The 18,777-nt window shown below is 40.3% G+C and overlaps 5 protein-coding genes across 5 annotated transcripts; all 5 read left to right on the forward strand.

The window, feature by feature from the left end:
• Positions 1–2,537: 2,537 nt before the first annotated feature.
• LOC138914832 (odorant receptor 33b-like) lies at positions 2,538–3,251 on the forward strand. The gene has a single exon (XM_070219522.1). It carries the CDS (start codon positions 2,538–2,540, stop codon positions 3,249–3,251), a length of 714 nt encoding a protein of 237 aa, XP_070075623.1.
• Positions 3,252–3,347: 96 nt separating this feature from the next.
• Or33a (Odorant receptor 33a) lies at positions 3,348–5,493 on the forward strand. Its single transcript, XM_044395003.2, has 3 exons — positions 3,348–3,635; positions 4,217–4,923; positions 5,079–5,493. The coding sequence occupies exons 1-3, from the start codon at positions 3,348–3,350 to the stop codon at positions 5,491–5,493; spliced, it is 1,410 nt and encodes a 469-aa protein (XP_044250938.2).
• Positions 5,494–5,943: 450 nt separating this feature from the next.
• LOC108067447 (odorant receptor 33b) lies at positions 5,944–7,375 on the forward strand. The gene is made up of 2 exons (XM_017156458.2): positions 5,944–6,671; positions 6,964–7,375. The coding sequence occupies exons 1-2, from the start codon at positions 5,944–5,946 to the stop codon at positions 7,373–7,375; spliced, it is 1,140 nt and encodes a 379-aa protein (XP_017011947.2).
• A 437-nt stretch (positions 7,376–7,812) lies between these two features.
• Positions 7,813–9,533, forward strand: Or33c (Odorant receptor 33c). Its single transcript, XM_017156442.3, has 2 exons — positions 7,813–8,543; positions 9,085–9,533. The coding sequence occupies exons 1-2, from the start codon at positions 7,813–7,815 to the stop codon at positions 9,506–9,508; spliced, it is 1,155 nt and encodes a 384-aa protein (XP_017011931.2). The 3' UTR covers positions 9,509–9,533.
• A 6,296-nt stretch (positions 9,534–15,829) lies between these two features.
• Crys (Crystallin) lies at positions 15,830–18,219 on the forward strand. The gene is made up of 2 exons (XM_017156441.3): positions 15,830–15,911; positions 16,798–18,219. The coding sequence occupies exons 1-2, from the start codon at positions 15,903–15,905 to the stop codon at positions 18,217–18,219; spliced, it is 1,431 nt and encodes a 476-aa protein (XP_017011930.2). The 5' UTR covers positions 15,830–15,902.
• Positions 18,220–18,777: the final 558 nt, after the last annotated feature.

The following is an 18,777-nucleotide window of genomic DNA, read 5'->3' on the forward strand; positions in this document are numbered from 1 at the left end:
AGAGTGGGGCAGACCACAAACAAAAAACACAAAAAGTTTGCAACAAAAAAAGTTGCAGCTGCCTCTTAATTATACCCCACAGTCAAAGCGAGCATATTGTATATTTTTAAAGGTATGTATTACATACTATGTAACACATTTACTACACCCAGAAAAATGATGGACAACATTTTAGGTCATGCATAGCCTAAAACATTTTAAATGGACTAAAAGTTCCTTTTTAGGTCATATACTGCCTGAAAATTTAAATTTTTGGTATATTTGCCCTACTATTTAGGTCCCGTATAGCCTAATATTTTAGGTCATCGTGGGCCTTAAAATTAATGCATTTTACCTAAATAAATTTGCACGGAACTCTGATACCGTTCTAGCGACGCTATAATTCCCAACCAGTTATAGCGCGGCTTGCATGGTAACCCACTTCCATCGTTGAATAAAACAGCGATTTCACTGCTGAACAGTGAAGCCTCTTCGCTCGTTTTTGTGTGTTGGAATAATGACGACTTCTTGAAGACTAAGCCGACATTGACCTCGAGTTAGCTATAAATTTCTCTGTATTTACTTTATAATATGAAACATTTTTCAGTACAAATTTTTAGGCCAAAGAAAGCCTAAAATTTTGGATAGGGGTTTTCTCATATTTTAAGGCAGCCAATTACCTAAAATCTAGGCCAAAAATTACCCCATTTTAGGCCATTAATGGCCTAACATTTTAGGTCATACAATCCTAAATTTTAGGCCATTCAAGGACTTAGCTCCAGTTTTAGGCCAATTTTACCTAAATTCTAGGCCATTTTTTGACATTTTAGGTCATTTTTTTTTCTGGGTGTAGGGTTAATAAAATATTCCAATTTTTTTCGGAATAAATATATTTAAAATTTCAAGTAATTTAAATTTAAATATGTAAAAGAGTGTGAGAATATTTCCACTAAAACCACTTCTTTAACTAGTATCTTAAACCAACCCACTTTTTTCTACATTTTTTTCTGTCACACTAAATTTCCTTGGTTGTTCATTTTGGCATTACGAATGCGCAATGTTAGCTTGAACGAAAGAAAGCTTATTTTTTGCTTTTAGCCTTGACTGACTTCATCGGCAAAAATAGCATTGCAAAGAAAACAAAAAAAAAATCTAAAAAATTCTTAGAGAGTGGTAAATAGATAGTCAGAAAAACTATGTCGCTGTTCCGTTTTTATACCCTTGCAGAGGGTATTATGATTTCAGTCAGAAGTTTGCAACGCAGTGAAGGAGACGTTTCCGACCCCATAAAGTATATATATTCTTGATCAGCATCACAAGACGAGTCGATCTAGCCATGTCCGTCTGTCCGTCCGTCTGTCCGTCTGTCCGTCTGTCCGTCTGTCCGTCTGTCTGTTTCTACGCAAACTAGTCTCTCAGTTTTTGAGCTATCGGGATGAAACTTTCCCAAAAGTCTTCTTTCTATTGCAGGTAGTATATATGTCGGAGCCGACCGGATCGGACAACTATATCTTATAGCTCCCATAGGAACAATCGGAAAAAAAAAACTTAAAAAAATTCTAGCTTCGGTGTTTTTTGAAATATTACCTTCTACTTTTGGGGATGTTATTTTTTAAATATATCTGAATTTCGAATTAATTATTTAAAAAATCGGACTACTATATCATATAGCTGCCATAGGAACGATCGGAAAATTAATGGAAAAGTAATAGGAAATAAATTCTAGCTTCTTTGGTTTTTATTGTATTATCTTCTACTCTAGGATATGACTCTTTTTAAATATTTCCGAATTTCAATTTTAATTTAATTAAAATCGGACGACTATATCATATAGCTGCCATAGGAACGATCGGAAAATTAATGAGAAATATTAGAAAATTGAACATTTTTGCGATTTGTTTATTAATAGGAATGATCTGCAAGGGTATATAAGCTTCGGCTGGCCGAAGCTAGCTTCCTTTCTTGTTTAGCGTTACGACAAGACAATGTAAACTAAGCCCACGTTTTTAGTAGCTGTTTTTTTATGGAAATTTGACGTCAGAAGCCATCGATGGCGATAATAAAACATAGAAAAGTTAAGAGATGCAACTTTTCCAGCACGAATAAAGGAATATCCTTTATCCTTGTTCCTTTTTTTTACTTCCAAGCAGATGCAGCTAGGAGATTTTAATGTCAAATTATGGCAACTTAGTCCGCGTAGTTGCAACAGAGATTATAACGCAACTTTTTCCTGACTTTTTAACTGCATTTTTATGGCCCATTTAGTACGCTTTGCTTCACCAAAAACAAGAGTATTTTGTATATAAAATCGATAACAGCTTATACTCAAAGGTCAAGCGCCTCGATTTAAGTTTATTTAGAAGGATATAACCCTTACAGCTATTTCCTGTATTTAGTTACCAATAGACAGGTGTTAATTGCTTGCCAGCAATTAATAGTAATTATGGGTAATTGTTACCCCCACGTCAAGCAAAGCAATTAACGTTACATATAAATCAAATCAAAACTGGCTATAAAGACAAGAACGCCTTATGTTACCCTTCATAACTTTTTGAATAATGGAACCGACTTCGCCGATTGTAAGGAGTGATTATCTCTTCAGAACCTACTGGCTCTACTGGCGAATTCTCTGCGTTGAAGGCGATTATCCACTTCGAATTGTGCTGGACATTCTTATTAGCTTCTTCGTCACCTTCTGGTGTCCAACGCATCTAGTTATAGGCCTCTTTTCGGAAAGATCCTTGGCAAACATCTTTAGAAATCTTCCAATTACGGCATCATCTTTTTGCAGCAGCTTCAAGTTCATTTGCTTTCGCTGGAAGCTCTGGGAAATAAAGAAAATCGAGAGTTTGTTTACCGAGTTGGATCATCGAGCTGTGAGTGAGGAAGAACGCTTGTACTTTGATCGCAACACCCGAAAGGATTCGGAAATTATTTGGAAGAGTGTTCTCGTAGCCTACGGATCTGCCAATTTAGCGGCAAACTTAACTGTTCTTATTACGAATGTACTTATTCCGGCTTGGTTTCCCTACGATGTTAATGGCTCTGCCTTTAACCACTGGCTCAGTGTTCTCTACCAATCGATCTCAGGAGGTCTCTCAACTCTGGAAAATCTGGCCAACGACTCCTATACTCCCATGGCATTTTGCGTACTCGCCGGACATGTGAGACTTTTGGGGATGCGTTTAAGCCGAATGGGATATGATCGGGATAAATCAAGCTTGGATATTTCCAGGCAACTAACGGAAAACATCGAGGATTACAAGAAATGAATGGAGTTAGTAAGGCTTTAAAAGAATTAATTGCTCCTAATTTTAATCTTAATTTTAAAAAATGTTTTTAGATTGGTTCGCCTGCTGCGATCCACAATGTACATTTCTCAGCTCGGGCAATTCGTGAACAGCGGAATAAATATCGCCAGTGTGCTAATCTATATTCTGTTCTTTGCCGAAAGCACTTTTGTGAGCATCTGCTATGCTGTGTACTTTATATCAATGGTTTTGGAGCTTTTTCCAAGCTGTTACTACGGAACCTTGGTGACCATGGAGTTCAATGCCCTGCCCAATGCCATTTTCTCGAGCAACTGGATTGGAATGGATCGCAAGTTCATCCGCGACATGGTGGTACTCACGGAGATGATGCAAATAGAGGTGGAAGTAAAAGCTGGCGGAATTATTGGCATAAGCATGAACGCTTTTTTGCAACCGTTCGGATGGCCTATTCCTATTTCGCACTGGCAATGTCATTTAAATAAAGAATTGAACATTAATGAAAAATGTATTAATGTATTAAAATAATAATAATAATAATAAAAAAACAAATAAAATTCTATTTACACCGAAAAACTAGGACATGGCTAGATTGACTTGGCTAGTGATCCTGATAATAAAAATAAATGCTTTATAGGATTGGAATCGTTTCCTTCGAACTATTACATACTTTCCGAGTAATACCCTTTCAATCTAAGCGTAACAGGTATAAAAAAGCGGCAAATGTTTAGACCGCAATATAGCAATAAATATCTTATTTTAAGTGTAAAGGCTTGATAATATCACGTCATGCATTGCTCACACTTGTGTAAAAGGTGATAATTGTTGGGAGCAATTAAATATATAATTACATGGACAACAATTACGCCTACCCGAGGTAGCTGTAATTATAAAAGGAAAAACACTATAAAAGCAAAAGGTGTCGCATTGCCTGACCAAGTGTTCAAAATATGGAGCCATCCTGTAAGGAAGTGAAAAGTGAAAGTCTCTACAAAACATATTGGCTCTATTGGCTACTTTTGGGTGTCGAGGGCGAGCATCCATTCCGATGGATACTGGACTTTGTAATCACCTTTTTCTTCACGTTTTGGTATCCCGTTCATTTAATCCTCGGAGTGTATAATAAGCCGATGGTACAAGTCTTCAGGAGTCTACATTTCCTAGCAGAATGTCTCTTCTGCAGCTTGAAATTTATCTGCTTTCGATGGAGACTTTTAGAAATAAAGGATATCGAAAGAATTCTCCAGGATTTGGATAAGCGAGCTGAGAGCCAAGAAGAACGCAGATACTTTGACCAAGGGCCGAGACGTGAAGCCCAAATGCTATCGAAAGGCTATTTGGTGGCTGCCACATCTTCCATAATCACTGGGACTGCTGCTGGTTTATTTAGTAGTGGTCGAAATTTAATGTATTTGGGTTGGTTTCCTTATAATGTCCAAGCCACCGCATTGGTTTTTTGGATTAGCTTTGCTTATCAAGCTATTGGGTCCAGTATGTTGATTATGGAAAATCTTGCCAACGATTCATATCCTCCAATTACCTTTTGTGTGGTCACTGGTCATGTGAGACTTTTGGCCATGCGTTTAAGTAGAATTGGGCATGATGAGCAGGTATCAATGGCTGAAAATAACAGGAAGCTCATCGAAGGAATAAAGGATCACAGGAAACTAATGCGGTAAGATAGAACACTGTAAAAATTTTTTTAGTTAATTAGGGGTTTTTTTTTTGTTTTTTTTTTTTTGTTTTTTTTTTTAATGTTTTATAAATTATTTAAACATACAATACATAACCAAACTGATATTAATCTTTAATTTTAATCTGACTTTTCAGAATAATTTGCTTGCTTCGCAGAATTTTATATCTTACGCAACTTAGCCAGTTCCTTTCGAGTGGAATCAACATTGCAATAACGTTGATCAACATCCTGTTTTTTGCGGAAAATAACTTTTCGATGACTTACTATGCTGTCTTCTTCGCGGCCATGTTTATAGAACTATTTCCAAGTTGTTACTACGGAACTCTGATGACGATGGAATTTGATAAATTACCATACGCAATTTTCTCGAGCAATTGGATTAAAATGGATAGAGGATACAAACGATCCTTAATAATCCTGATGCAGCTTACGATGGTTCCGGTGGATATTAAAGCTGGAGGGATTGTTGGCATCGACATGAGTGCCTTCTTTGCCACATGTCGAATGGCCTATTCCTTTTTCACCCTAGCCAAATCGTTTCGATTCTAGGAGACAGGAATATTTTTATTAAATTCTCAATAGTTTTTAACTGAAATTGAATAAAACAAAAGTTATTAAATTACCTAACACATAAATAATTCTTACTATCTCTTAACAAAACAATTTATGCTTAACAAAATAGTTGTCTAAATTTAAATATTATACCAAAACTGTTATTACTCAACCCATAAATATTTACTTACGCTGTCGCCCTCAAATTGAAAACCTGGGAAACTAATAGCCCCAATGAATTTACTTCTGTCTAGGTAGAGGTTTTTCAATACATAAAATAGCTGCTCAGACGGTGGTTATCTAAGAAAAGGTGTGAATGTTAACCAAAAATTATAGGGTTATCACAATGACACTAAATTGGTGGGCGTAACATTGGTGGACTATAATTTTGTTGAGGTCCAAGTATAAAAGGGAAAATGCCGCAGGACCTGCACAATTGTTTCGAACATGGATCTAAAGTCGCCAGTTATCAGAAGTGAACACATCTACCGGGCCTATTGGTTATATTGGCGTCTTTTGGGTTTGGAAAGCCCCTATTTGCTGAATCGTTTGCTGGATATTCTGATCACAGTTTTCGTCACCTTCTGGTACCCAATTCATTTGATTCTCGGACTCTTTATGGAAAGAACCCTCGGTGATGTCTGCAAAGGCCTACCAATCACAGCTGCCTGCTTTTTCGCAAGCTTTAAATTTGTCTGTTTCCGCCTGAAGTTGGAAGAGATTAAAACAATTGAAGTTTTGTTTAAGGAATTGGATCAGCGAGCTGTGAGTCACGAGGAATTTCAGTTTTTTAATCAAAATACAAGACGTGAGGCGAATCTAATTTGGAAAAGTTTCATTGTGGCCTATGGATTGTCGAATGTTTCGGCCATAGCATCGGTTCTCTTCGGCGGTGGACATAAGTTGCTATATCCGGCCTGGTTTCCCTACGATGTCCAGGCCTCAGAGCTACGCTTTTGGCTAAGTGTATCCTACCAAATAGTTGGCGTAAGTTTGGCCATAGTTCAGAATCTAGCTAATGATTCCTATCCACCGATGACATTTTGTGTGGTTGCGGGACATGTAAGACTTATGGCAATGCGTTTGAGTAGAATAGGCCAAGATCGAAAGGAAACAAAGTCTGAGATCGGGAAAAAATTATTGGAAAGCATTGAGGACCACCGAAAGATCATGAAGTAATGTAAAAACAAGTCGAGTACTTCGACTATCAGATACCCTTTACTCAGGTACAAGAAATGCGAGGAAGATAGAAGCTATTTCTATTTTTGCTCATAACTTTTTAATGGATTGTCCGATTTTAAAATTTTCTTCTACATTTTGAAAGGTATTAATAAATACAACAAAATGGCATTTACTCTATTGATCTATGAGTAACGGGTATACAAAATTCAAATTTAAAAAAATATTCTTGTTAATACAAATCTTATAATTTATTTTATTTCTAACCGAACTTTTTCTCTTTTTCAGAATCGTAGAACTGCTACGCAGCACCATGAATATATCGCAACTTGGTCAGTTCATATCAAGTGGCGTCAACATTTCCATAACGCTTGTCAATATTTTATTCTTTGCGGAAAATAATTTTGCTGTAACTTACTATGGGGTATACTTCCTATCCATGGTCCTGGAGCTATTTCCGTGCTGCTATTACGGTACTCTGATATCCGTCGAGATGAGCAGGCTGACCTATGCGATATATTCGAGCAACTGGATGGGAATGGATCGGGGATACTGCCGCACCCTGCTGATATTCATGCAACTAACCCTGGCGGAGGTGCAGATCAAGGCGGGCGGAATGATTGGCATCGGAATGAACGCCTTCTTCGCCACCGTCCGCTTGGCCTACTCCTTCTTCACCCTGGCCATGTCGCTGCGATAATGAGTGGGCCCGTGGGGCTGTTGGCCACCTCATTTACATACTCGCTTAATTTTAATTACCACTAATGGCGGCCATTAACGCGGGCTTTATGAAAATTGCATCGGCTGCGTTTAAATTCCATTTAGCGGTGGATTATGCACCTGAAAAATTTGCACCTAAATGAAAATAAATTTAAAAGGATGTCTAATTCGGGCAGAGAAACCGCTAGTTTTAAAATATTTTATAGTGGCTCCTAAAAGTATGCAGTAAAAATAAAACGCAGTCTTTAACCATTTATATATTGCACATTAGATTTCGACTTAGATGTACGGAATACTTTTTGTTTAAAATCCACAGTTTTTTTTTTAATTTTAAGTCTTGCGAATTCTTGCAGTGTATCTACCTAGGCAGCTGCATAAAAGCTGCAACCTCAACGGCGATTATCCATTAGGTGAGCCATGGTCATCATCGATAGTGTTCGTTTTTATCGACCGTTCTGGCTCTGCATGCGAGTGCTAGTGCCGACATTCTTCAAGGAATCCTCACGTCCAATCCAACTTTATGTGGCGGTGCTGCACGTCCTGGTCACCTTGTGGTTTCCACTGCACCTGCTGCTGCATCTTCTGCTGCATCCTTCTCCGGCTGAACTCCTGAAGAACCTGACCATGTCCCTAACCTGTGTTGCCTGCAGTCTCAAGCACGTGGCCCACTTGTATCACCTGCCCGAGATTGTGGAAATTGAATCTCTGATCGGGCAATTGGATACGTTCATTTCAAGCGAGCTGGAGCATCGCTATTACCAAGATCACGTGAAATGTCATGCCAAACGCTTTACGCGTTGTCTCTACATCAGTTTCGGAATGGTTTACGCGGTTTTCCTATTCGGTGCTTTCGTTCAGATCATCAACGGAAACTTGGAACTTATATACCCCGCCTATTTCCCCTTCGACTTGGAAAGGAATCGATGTCTGGCTGCTGTGGCCCTGGGCTATCAGATATTTAGCATCCTGGTCGAAGGCTTGCAGGGTCTTGGAAACGACACCTACACCCCGTTGACTCTGTGCCTTCTGGGGGGACACCTCCACCTGTGGTCCATTCGCATGGCTCAGCTCGGATTTCTCGAGGACGAAACTGCGAGTAATCATCAGCGGTTGCTGGAATACATTGAGCAGCATAAGCTCTTGGTGAGGTAAACCCCGATTAATTTATGAGAAATATTTAATCAGCCAGGAAAAAAGACCAATGAGACAAAAATAGGGGACCTCACATCCGACATGCACCAGGAAATCGATAAATCATAATTTTATTATTTTTAAATACACCCATATAATCTTGATATAAAACGATGATCGATTAAATGTTATGTGGTATAAATTTTGACTTGATATGCTCGAAATGTAAACAATTATAATGTAGTTAATATAATAGTAGTTAATCTCATTCCCACTTATTTAATTTAAGTAATTAATGTTGCGTATTGCTCTCTTTTTCGAAGTCAGAGAATTTCAGAGAGAGACAAATCCGTATTGCATGGTAAAAACGACAATATACCAGATTCTTACCATTCGCATATCGATTTTATCCCGGCGTTTAATGTTTAATTCCCGCTTTAATCTGATTTTATAGATTTTGATCTAAGAATTAAAAAACAGAAAATCTTTAGGAACTGTGAAAAATTAAATGTCGATTGTTTGCGTTAATTCTTAATCTCATTCTTTTCGATCTTGCAGATTCCACTACCTGGTGGCTCAGACCATCAGCCAGGTGCAACTGGTGCAGCTGGGCGGCTGCGGTGCCACCCTGTGCATCATTGTGTCCTACGTGCTCTTCTTCGTGGGCGACACCATCTCACTGGTCTACTACTTGGTATTCTTCGGAGTGGTCTGCGTGCAGCTCTTTCCCAGCTGCTACTTTGCCAGCGAAGTGGCCGAGGAGGTGGAGCGTCTGCCGTATGCGATCTTCTCCAGCAGGTGGTACGATCAATCGCGGGAGCATCGATTCGATCTGCTCGTCTTCACCCAGATGGCGATGGGTTCCAGGGGGCGGGTCATAAAGGCGGGCGGACTCATCGAGCTGAATCTGAATGCCTTTTTCGCCACCCTGAAGATGGCGTACTCCCTGTTTGCCGTTGTGGTGCGGGTGAAGGGTATATAGAGCGGATGGTTAATTAAATGGCCACCCCGGCCACCGTATTGTTATTGATTTTGCCCCCTGAAATTGGCCAAAAGTGGAGCAATCAAGGCGCGAAAATGAAATTTCATTAATTGGCCCCGTCGCGATACGCAAATAAACAGTTTGCCACACGGATATTTTGCTATTGTTCGACCGAACGAACAACAATGGCACATTAAAACAAGAAAGGAAGCTACCTTCGGCCAGCCGAAGCTTATATACCCTTGTAGATAAAGTAATGCTTACTCGGTGCAGTTCCAGGGATTCCAGATTCAACGTTTATATTTTAATTTTGTTTATACATAAGTAGTCAAGAATCAAAACGCCTACTGCTTACAAAGTTATTATTTCTTTGAATATTCCTATGGAAGCCTTAAGATATAGTGGTCCGATCCGGCTCGCTCCGACATATGTACTACCTGCAATAGAAAGAAGACTTTTGGGAAAGTTTCATCGCGATAGCTTTAAAACTGAGGGACTAGTTCGCATAGAAACGGACAGACGGACAGACAGACAGACGGACAGACGGACAGACGGACATGGCTAGATAGACTCGGCTATTGGTGCTGATCAAGAATATATATACTTTATGCGGTCGGAAACGTCTCCTTCACTGCGTTGCAAACATCTGACTGAAATTATAATACCCTCTACAAGGGTATAATGAAATGAAATAAATTGTTTACGTATACACAATTTTCATTCTGATTTCTGTTTGTGTATTTTGTTATTGTAAACCTTGCATAAATCTCAATGAAATCTGGTCGCTTTGTGTTGTTGTAATTAAAATAAAAAATGTATGCCAATCAACAGAGGAAATATTCATAGGTAAATAAAATGCATATAAATTGTATTTATTATAGTCTGATATTCGTCCTTGAGTTTGTTTTATTATGCTTTTAAATTCACAACTTTTCGGTGCTGTGAATGGCAGAGTTTTCCCATTCATCGTCCATTTTCATTTTGTCTTTTTATTGACTTATGACAAGAGACCATCTCCAATATTTAGGACCTTCTTGGGGCACCCCAAAGTGCGTACGTGATCCAAACACATTTTCCGCTCTTTTAGCCTTTTTTATCTGCCGAAATTTAATCAAACTTAAAAGCCTCTGCGAATCGATGCTCAATTTTTAAGCATCCCGAGCTCACACGCACATTTTATGACTGATTTTTAATTAAAACTCTTACCAAGCGGGAATAATTGAATTCTGAACTGTTTCCACTGCATTACATTTCGCTGTTACTTGGTAAGGATTATGAAACTGCTGGGCATACCCTAGGTTTTACAATAGTTAAATAAATATTTCTAAAACAGAATCTAAAAATTATAAATTCAATATGTTATACTTAATTTTTTCATTTTAGATATAAATATAAATTATTATAACTTTAACTCAAACAACTTAATGTTTAAATGCTTTCGTTCCTTTCAATAATTTTAAAAGTACGAAAAAACACTTGCATAACTCTTCATTAAATGAATCGACATGGATGTTCTGAAGATGAGACATCGATAGCATCTCGAAACGGAAAACCCTCTTGCAACATACATATATGTTCTGCGTGGAAATGAAAAATATATTAAAATTTATTTCAACGGACTGCGAGCCTTTTGTCTGAATTGCAAATGAGGATAAGCCCTTGGCGTTGCGTGCCGGAAAAGTGCAACGGACAACGAACTGCATAAGTGGCCAGGAAAGAGGCGCCGGACAAAGGTAGGCGCACACTTGACCAAGGACTCGTTGCAGGGTGTGGAAAGATGTGGGGTGTGGCCAAGGACACGCAAGGACTCGCACGGCGCCCGTGGCAATTTATTGATGCCAACGCCACGATGAGTGCGTACAAATTGCCTCAAGTGATGGCGTTTGCACTGAGCTTACATTTTAATAAATCATTTATTTTATCATAATTTATATAATTTGAGGTGTAAAGTAATTTAAAAATTGTTACCATTTACTTAAACTTAAAAAAAAATGTCTTAGGCATTTATTTTAGCAAAAAAAATATATTTTTGGTTGATTTGAATAAGCAAAGTAACAATCTTTTTTTATTACAACCTGCAATAAATTTATATATATTGAACAAATAGTTATTTTTTATAATTTTTTAATTTATGGTATATGATACTTAACATAATAGAAGTGTTCTGTTTTAGAAAAATATTTTAGAAATATTATCTATAGATAGCTGTATACAGCAACCACTGACTTTCAGCTCTTCTGCTGGCTTCCAAACCCATTTTCACAGTGTGGTGTGAGGATTGCGATAAGGGGTTGTGTCAGTACAATTTGTCGCCTCCAGATGGCGCTGTCCTATCTGTCGAACGCATAGCGACCAACCAACCAGGCAACCATTAAAATGTCCCCCCAGCAACACTTTGCGTCATTATTGAAAGCAATTTCCCACGGCAAATAGAAATCGAAAGAACAAAACAAAATCGAAAAAGAATGCGAAAAATAAAATAAAATGAAATAAAATCACACGGAAAACAGTAGAGAATGCGACAAATGTCGGGGCTCAGGCCGCAGCTTAGAGGCCTCGGCGCGAATATTGCGCATACGCCACCCCAGGGAGCAGCACTCAAAATACAGTCCACAACCCAACCACCCAATATACCCATCTAGAGTTGGGAGCCACAGCAGGCCCAATTGCTGGAGGTGATTTAACTTTTTCTGCCTGCCATTCATTTCCTTTTCAATAGCACAAAAGCACACAGACACCGAGACACCGAGAGATGGTAGAAATATTGTTGGCATACTTTTTCAAGTGTTTCCTGCCTTCCTGCGAGTTGTCCCGACTCCTCGTCCTCCTAGCGCTCAACTGTTTATTTTAACTTTTGGCATTTTGCGAACGCGAACCGGGGGAATTTCGCCCGGCTGAAATAGGAAAGTAAAACAAAAAGCGGTTAAACAAAAATATGAAAAATAAATTGAAACACTCAACCAAACCGGGTTGCTGTCTGTCTGACTGTCTAAAATACCCCCGAAGAGGCTTCCACTCAATCATAGCTTCGGCATTGGTGACATCGGGCATCGGGCCTAAAAGCCATGGCCCTCCTGTAAATAAAACCAGATTTGCGATCTGGCCACCGTCCCCCTGCCGCAAATTGAATTGCCTCCTCTGACCGAAAAACACAATTTGATTGCCAAGCCCTGCGGTATTCGGAATGTAGATGCCGAGCTAAAGCAATCGCAATTTGCGTTGCATTCTGCTTCGGTTGTTTTGTTTTTGCATTTTCCCAAAAAAGTCAACAGAATGTTTTTCTGCTCTGCGATAATATATGCAATATGCGTTGCATTTATAATGGAGAGAAATGCATTTGCACAAGTTTTAAGATTTGCCAAATTGCTAGGAGCAACTTTTGCACAAATCGTTTGGAAAGTAAGACGGTAAAATATTTGTCTTAATATCCAGCACAACTGGTTCATAAACAGTTAAACAATAGTTTCAAAAATGTAACCTTAATAATAATCAGATATGAATCTGTTTTTAATAACTAAAAATAAAATTATTTTTAAATTTATCAAAGATAAATCACTATGAATAAATTTTACATTTAATTTTTTTTGGAAATGGAATAACTTTAACTTTACCGGTACAAATTTATTCCAAATAATAATCAGATTTGAATCGGTTTTTAATAAACAATAAAATAAATTACTATGAATAAATATGACATTTAATTTTGTTGGGTACTCGAATAACGATTTACAACCCATTTAATGGCATTCACAACCATATTGGCTGTTCAATTTAATTCAAATAGATAAAAGCTCGACTGGTAAACACAAGAAACTTAATTGGAATTGCAGTGGCAATTGCAATTGATTATTTAATGAACGCTAATACAGTAAATGTGTCGACTCTAATTGCCTTTTGGCAGTTGCAAATTGTGAGAAATTGTTGAGCGCACTTTCAGTATCGAGTGAAAAAGTGAAAAATGATTAATTACCCGCCGGCCAATTGGCCCCGACTTGGCGGAGGGATAGGGATAGGGATTTTCCGTGTTCGCTGTTCAGCTGCATTGCGATTCGTGTCGGAATTGGCAAAACTATTTTCCCATTCCACACGGCCAACTCAATTACAACGTGGCCGACTGTCGGCTGTTGGGCATTCAATTTCCCCGTCCAGCAAGAAAAACAAGCGGAAAACGCGCATCAAAGACAAACAAAGCTGGCGAAGGGATGCGGGGAGGGGGATGGAGGTTGGATATATGGGGTTGCAAAGGGGGCTGTTGGAAAAAGTGTCCAACATGTTGGACAACCGAACTGGCGGCGCCTAAAACTATGCTCCACGGCATGAATAACAGAGCGGATCAGGCCTTTAGCTTTTTTCGCAGTTTCTGCACTGCAGAATATTTTGAGCTGAAAAGAAATCCACTGTTATTTTTATGCTGCAAATGTATGCACACAATATATACACACAACAAAAAACACGTTGCGGTCAATTCGATATGCGCATGGTCAATTTTCTGACTGACTTTCGAGCATATCGAATTGAGGTGACCACATAACAATTGATACCACATAACATCAAATCAATCATGGTTTCATATCAGTTTTTTTGGGTGTAAACATGTTTAATTAATAAAATAAAATTTATTTTAGCAGAGAACTAAAACCTTTCATAGAGTAGAATTCTTCTTTGAATTATGTTTCTAGGAAACCCGATTTTGCAATCTGTATTTTCTCTGTGCACCGCCACTTCTGCTCTTGCTCTTGTATTTTAGTCATGCATGACAATTTTTTCCAGCCAGTTGCCTTTTTTGCTTTCGGTTTCCTTTGGTTCGCCTCCTGTTATTGTTGGTGTTCCCTTTGTTTGGCTCACGTTGGAGATTTCTTTTTGTTTTCATACGCACTGACACAGATGTTCTGGCTGATGTTGCTGGCGCTACTTTTGTTTTTACAGCTGATAGAGCTAGTATGCCTGCTTGTTCCACTGTCGCATCCCGAATCGACTTAACTTGGCCCCATTAATGTGTCTAACTCATATATGAGAATCCCATGAAAGACTGCTTTAAGGGTGAGCGCATTAATCTTTTGGGTATTATGTGCCTCAAACGGTTTCCACCTCTTGTAAAATATTTCTGCATTTATGGTTTATGAAAAACAATCCAGTTATCTATTAATTTAAGTATTTTTAATAACAAATTATTGAATACGAAAAAAAACTATTAAAAGTTCTTACTTTTGAGATGGATCCTAACAGATTATAAAGGAAATATAATTTTATTTTAAACTTATGTTACCGAATTTCAATAAACTAGACTTTTGCATTTAATAAAGATGTATTTCTTATTTTAGTCGGATACAACGGATTTAATTCAATTAGATAGATAGATATAGAAAAAAGCTAAACTTTGGAGATATTCAAGCTTATACAAGTCATTTGGGAATTAAAAAAAAAAACTCAAATTTAATTTTCAAAAACCAGAAAATATTTCCTGACCCTTTTTCGTGGAGTAATGTTCTAAATGTCACACTTTAATTGAACACTGCTGCTAAACTTGATTTCAAAATCAAATTGTGACATTAAAAAAATCCCATATTGAGCTTTGGAATTCCTCTGGTCTAATCATAAATCACCTGTATTGCGTAAGAGCAGGGAAGCCCCCCAAAAACCACATCCGTCAACGGGGACTGCACTTCCTAGTGGCTCCGCAAAAGACAACAAATGAGCCAGGGCTCTGGTTACTACGCATGATGAAAAACCTGTCGGATAATGAATCGAGATAATCGATAAAGTGTGCCTGGTTACAGTGGAAGTCCATTAAAGTGACCGTTCCAGCCCGGCGCCTCTTTTACTTGTGGGCAGCTATCAAATTTCCCCCTTATTTTTGCCTCCCTTTCCTTGTTTCCAGTATTTTGCAATCGGATCTCGGGCGGATGAGGGATTACAAAATTTCAAATTCATGAGACCAAAGCGCAACAAAGACTGGCTTCGGTGCAGGCCTATTTCCAATTTCCGTAGGCAATGTTTGCTGACCATTTTCATAAGCGCCACCCGATTTTCCCCCGTTTTTCCTTCCATTTTTCCTCCGTTTGCCACTCATCGTTTTGGGCTAGTGGGTGACAATTTTGTGAGCGTGTGTGGTGGCGGCTGAAAAGTGAATGCTCTGCACTGCAGCTCCAATTTATCTGCAGCTGTATCTGTACGCCTCGGGAAGGTCATTTGTAACCTTAACTAAACAAATTTGAAAGCTGGGCACCGGCATATCAGGTGCGGTCAGGTTCTGGCGATGGCCCTTTTTTTCGCCCGGCCTTATAAAATGGCTAGTGGGCGATGGTGGTGGCATCAGTTCGCCATCAGCAGCAAACAGCAGCAGCCAAACGAATAACCAGCAGCCCAACTAGTCGAATACTTAACGTCAGCAGCCATGAAACGGGTAAGTTTTCCGTCAACCGCCGACGGCCATAAATTTTCCCAGCATCGCTTGTTGTTCTGCCGCCATGTAAATCCGGCAAAGTGGAAGTCGGGCCCATAAATCAGGATAATCAAAAATACAAAACGATAAAGAGCCGAGCGCATTAGGCCAATTTAAATAGCCAGAGAAACGGACATAAACCAAATGGAAATGTACAGAGCTTAGATTGGGGTGAAGGTGGTTAAACACCCCATGCAAATTGGGGACCATTTTTGGGTATCCAATTAAAATTTAATTCTTTAACTAGCTGAATTTACACTTTAAGAGATTCTTAAAATTATAAGAAAATAGAGGGTACCTCGACTATCAGATACCCATTAATCCCATAAAGAAAGTGCTAGGAAGATGGAGGCAAACATTCAACAAAGCACTGTTTGCACTGCTTTAATTCCATTATTTGCTCATAACTTTTTAATAAATGGTCCGATTTTAAAAATTTCTTTTACATTTCGATAATCATTAGTAAATACAACAAAATGGCATTTATACTTTTTCGAAATAGTTAAAGATGTGGATAAGATTTAAATTTAAATCAAAAATATGATTTAAAATGTGAAATGACTCCGAATTGTTATGAGTGTACTTTGTAGTATTATTCCAGACTTTTAAGCTTTTTCCTTTTGTAAACTTGACAGCCAATAGAGTCCGACAAACCAACAAATCCCCGCAAACTTTCCGTACAGGCAACATGAATCGCCCGTTGTCGTTTTTAATTTATGACCCCTTTGCAACTAACAAATAAATGGGGAAAACCATTGTGGGATGACAAATTGATGAGGCCAATGGGGTGATTTATGGCGGACAGCTTTTTAATTCGAATCCTGTGCGAATCCTTTTCCGATTCCAGACATACTTGTTGCTCTGCCTGAGCCTGCTGACCTGCAACGTGGCCAACTCGTCCTTCCTGCGTCCCATCGATCTTAGCCAGCTGGCAAAATCCTCGAGCATTCAACAGCAGCAGCAACTGCGCGGTGATCTGAACCGAGATGATAATGGTAACAACGAGGACGACGATGATGCCACCACCCTGGCCCCCAATTCCAGTGAGGATTACGACACCCGTCCCCAGTACAGTTTCGCCTACGATGTGAGGGACTCGCTGACCGGCGATGACAAGCGGCAGGAGGAGAAGCGCGACGGCGATTTGGTCAAGGGTCAGTACTCGTTGATCGAACCTGACGGCACTCGTCGCATTGTGGAGTACACCGCCGACGATGTGAGTGGCTTCAATGCCATTGTCTCCAAGCAGCGTCTGGATGAGCAGCAGCAGCAAAGGATCTCCTCTTCATCATCGTCGTCGTCTCGTTTCAACAGCCTCGAGGAGCTGCAGACCCGTCTTACCGCCCAGGCCATCGCCGAAGCGCAATCGCTGGCCGAGGCCCAGCAGGCCAGTCAACTGCAGCTGGAGGCCCAGAGTCGTCGCGAATCGGAGAACCAGGCGCGCAACCAGGCCCAGCAGCTCATGGAACAGTTCCAGCAGCAGGTGCAACAGCAGGAGCAGCAGCGTCAGCAGCAGGAGCAGCAACTGAGGGATCTCCAGCGCCTCCAGGAGCAGCGAGATCGGGAGGAGCGAGAGCGAGAGCAAAGGGAACGAGAGCAGCGCGAGCGAGAGCAGAGGGAGCGAGAGCAGCGAGAGCGAGAACTGCGTGATCGGGAACTTCGTGAGCGAGAACTCCGTGATCGTGAGCTCAGGGAACGCGAACAGCGAGATCGTGAGGATCGTCGCCAGCAGGCCGAGCGTCGTCAGAGCCAAAACCAGCGATTGATCGATCAGCAGACTCTCCTCTTGGCCCAAAGCCTGCCCAGCATCCAGGCCACCGTCGTCTCGCACCCGCCCACTTTGCTGGCCTCCCGCCTGCCGGCCGCCACCACCAGCAGCTCTTCCAGGACCACCACTCTGCTGACCAGGGAACGCGATCTGGAGGCCTGGCGCCAGTTGCCCCAGGCACGCATCACCATCGATCGCAGCGGTAGCAGCTCCCAGCCCAGCCTGATCCTCAGCCAGCCCTCCAGTGCCACCGTTCAGGCTCAGCTGATCAGTTCGCCACTGCTCTTGGAGGCGGGAAACCTCAATGGATTGATAACCACCCGGCTGAATGGAAATGCTGCACGAGCTGGAGCCGCTTTGAGTTGGTCCAATGGACGTCGCCTGCTGAACAATGATCTCTGGCAGCTGGACAGGCTGGACGATCGTGAGGATGACCGCCGACGGGAGAGTGAGGAGCTGAGGAGCTCCAACAGCGCCGAACGTCGCTCAAAGAACTGGTAATCCTGGCCAGCTTTGGGAAAGCAAAGAACACACAACCCAACCTTCAACTGAACTCAAACGAAACTCAATCAGCGACCTCAGCGATCTGCCAACTGGACCACGAATATGTTTAGCCCATAAGAAAGACTAGATCGAATCTAATGTGTTTTAAAACTAGCCTAGAATCGGGGATTTTGGTGATTCTCTCAGCTCTTTTTGTCTCAACTAACATACAGCAAACTCTGCCAAGAACTTATTAACCCAGCGCCCTAACGCTTCTTTTTCCTCCAGCTAACTTTAGCCCTAAGTTTAATTGTCTTTGTGTTACTTGATAGTTAGTCAACTGCATCAATGTGAAAACGTAAAAAAAATAAACCAGAATATAGAATAAAGGCAGCTCTTTTTTCAACTGAAGGACACCCCGTTTGCAACTCAATTTATGGCAACTTCCAATTAAGTGTGGCTAACTTCCCCGGCAGATTTGAGAAACGTCCACAGGTGGTCAAGGATTTTTTGTTTTGGCTTTTTCACTCCTTCTGGCCAACTAGCCATGGCCAAGCCAGTTGACCCTAATCGCCT

Source organism: Drosophila takahashii, chromosome 2L (assembly GCF_030179915.1).
Source record: "Drosophila takahashii strain IR98-3 E-12201 chromosome 2L, DtakHiC1v2, whole genome shotgun sequence".
Lineage (NCBI taxonomy): Eukaryota > Metazoa > Arthropoda > Insecta > Diptera > Drosophilidae > Drosophila > Drosophila takahashii.

Excerpts from the sequence above, each read along its gene's own strand:
- Or33c (XM_017156442.3), top strand. The coding sequence starts at position 7,813 with ATGGTCATCATCGATAGTGTTCGTTTTTATCGACCGTTCTGGCTCTGC. Across the intron at positions 8,544-9,084 it reads CAGCATAAGCTCTTGGTGAG|ATTCCACTACCTGGTGGCTC; the intron begins GTAAACCCCGAT and ends TCGATCTTGCAG.
- LOC138914832 (XM_070219522.1), top strand. The coding sequence starts at position 2,538 with ATGGAACCGACTTCGCCGATTGTAAGGAGTGATTATCTCTTCAGAACC.
- LOC108067447 (XM_017156458.2), top strand. The coding sequence starts at position 5,944 with ATGGATCTAAAGTCGCCAGTTATCAGAAGTGAACACATCTACCGGGCC. Across the intron at positions 6,672-6,963 it reads GACCACCGAAAGATCATGAA|AATCGTAGAACTGCTACGCA; the intron begins GTAATGTAAAAA and ends TCTCTTTTTCAG.
- Or33a (XM_044395003.2), top strand. The coding sequence starts at position 3,348 with ATGTACATTTCTCAGCTCGGGCAATTCGTGAACAGCGGAATAAATATC. Across the intron at positions 3,636-4,216 it reads TGATGCAAATAGAGGTGGAA|GAAGTGAAAAGTGAAAGTCT; the intron begins GTAAAAGCTGGC and ends CCATCCTGTAAG. Across the intron at positions 4,924-5,078 it reads GATCACAGGAAACTAATGCG|AATAATTTGCTTGCTTCGCA; the intron begins GTAAGATAGAAC and ends CTGACTTTTCAG.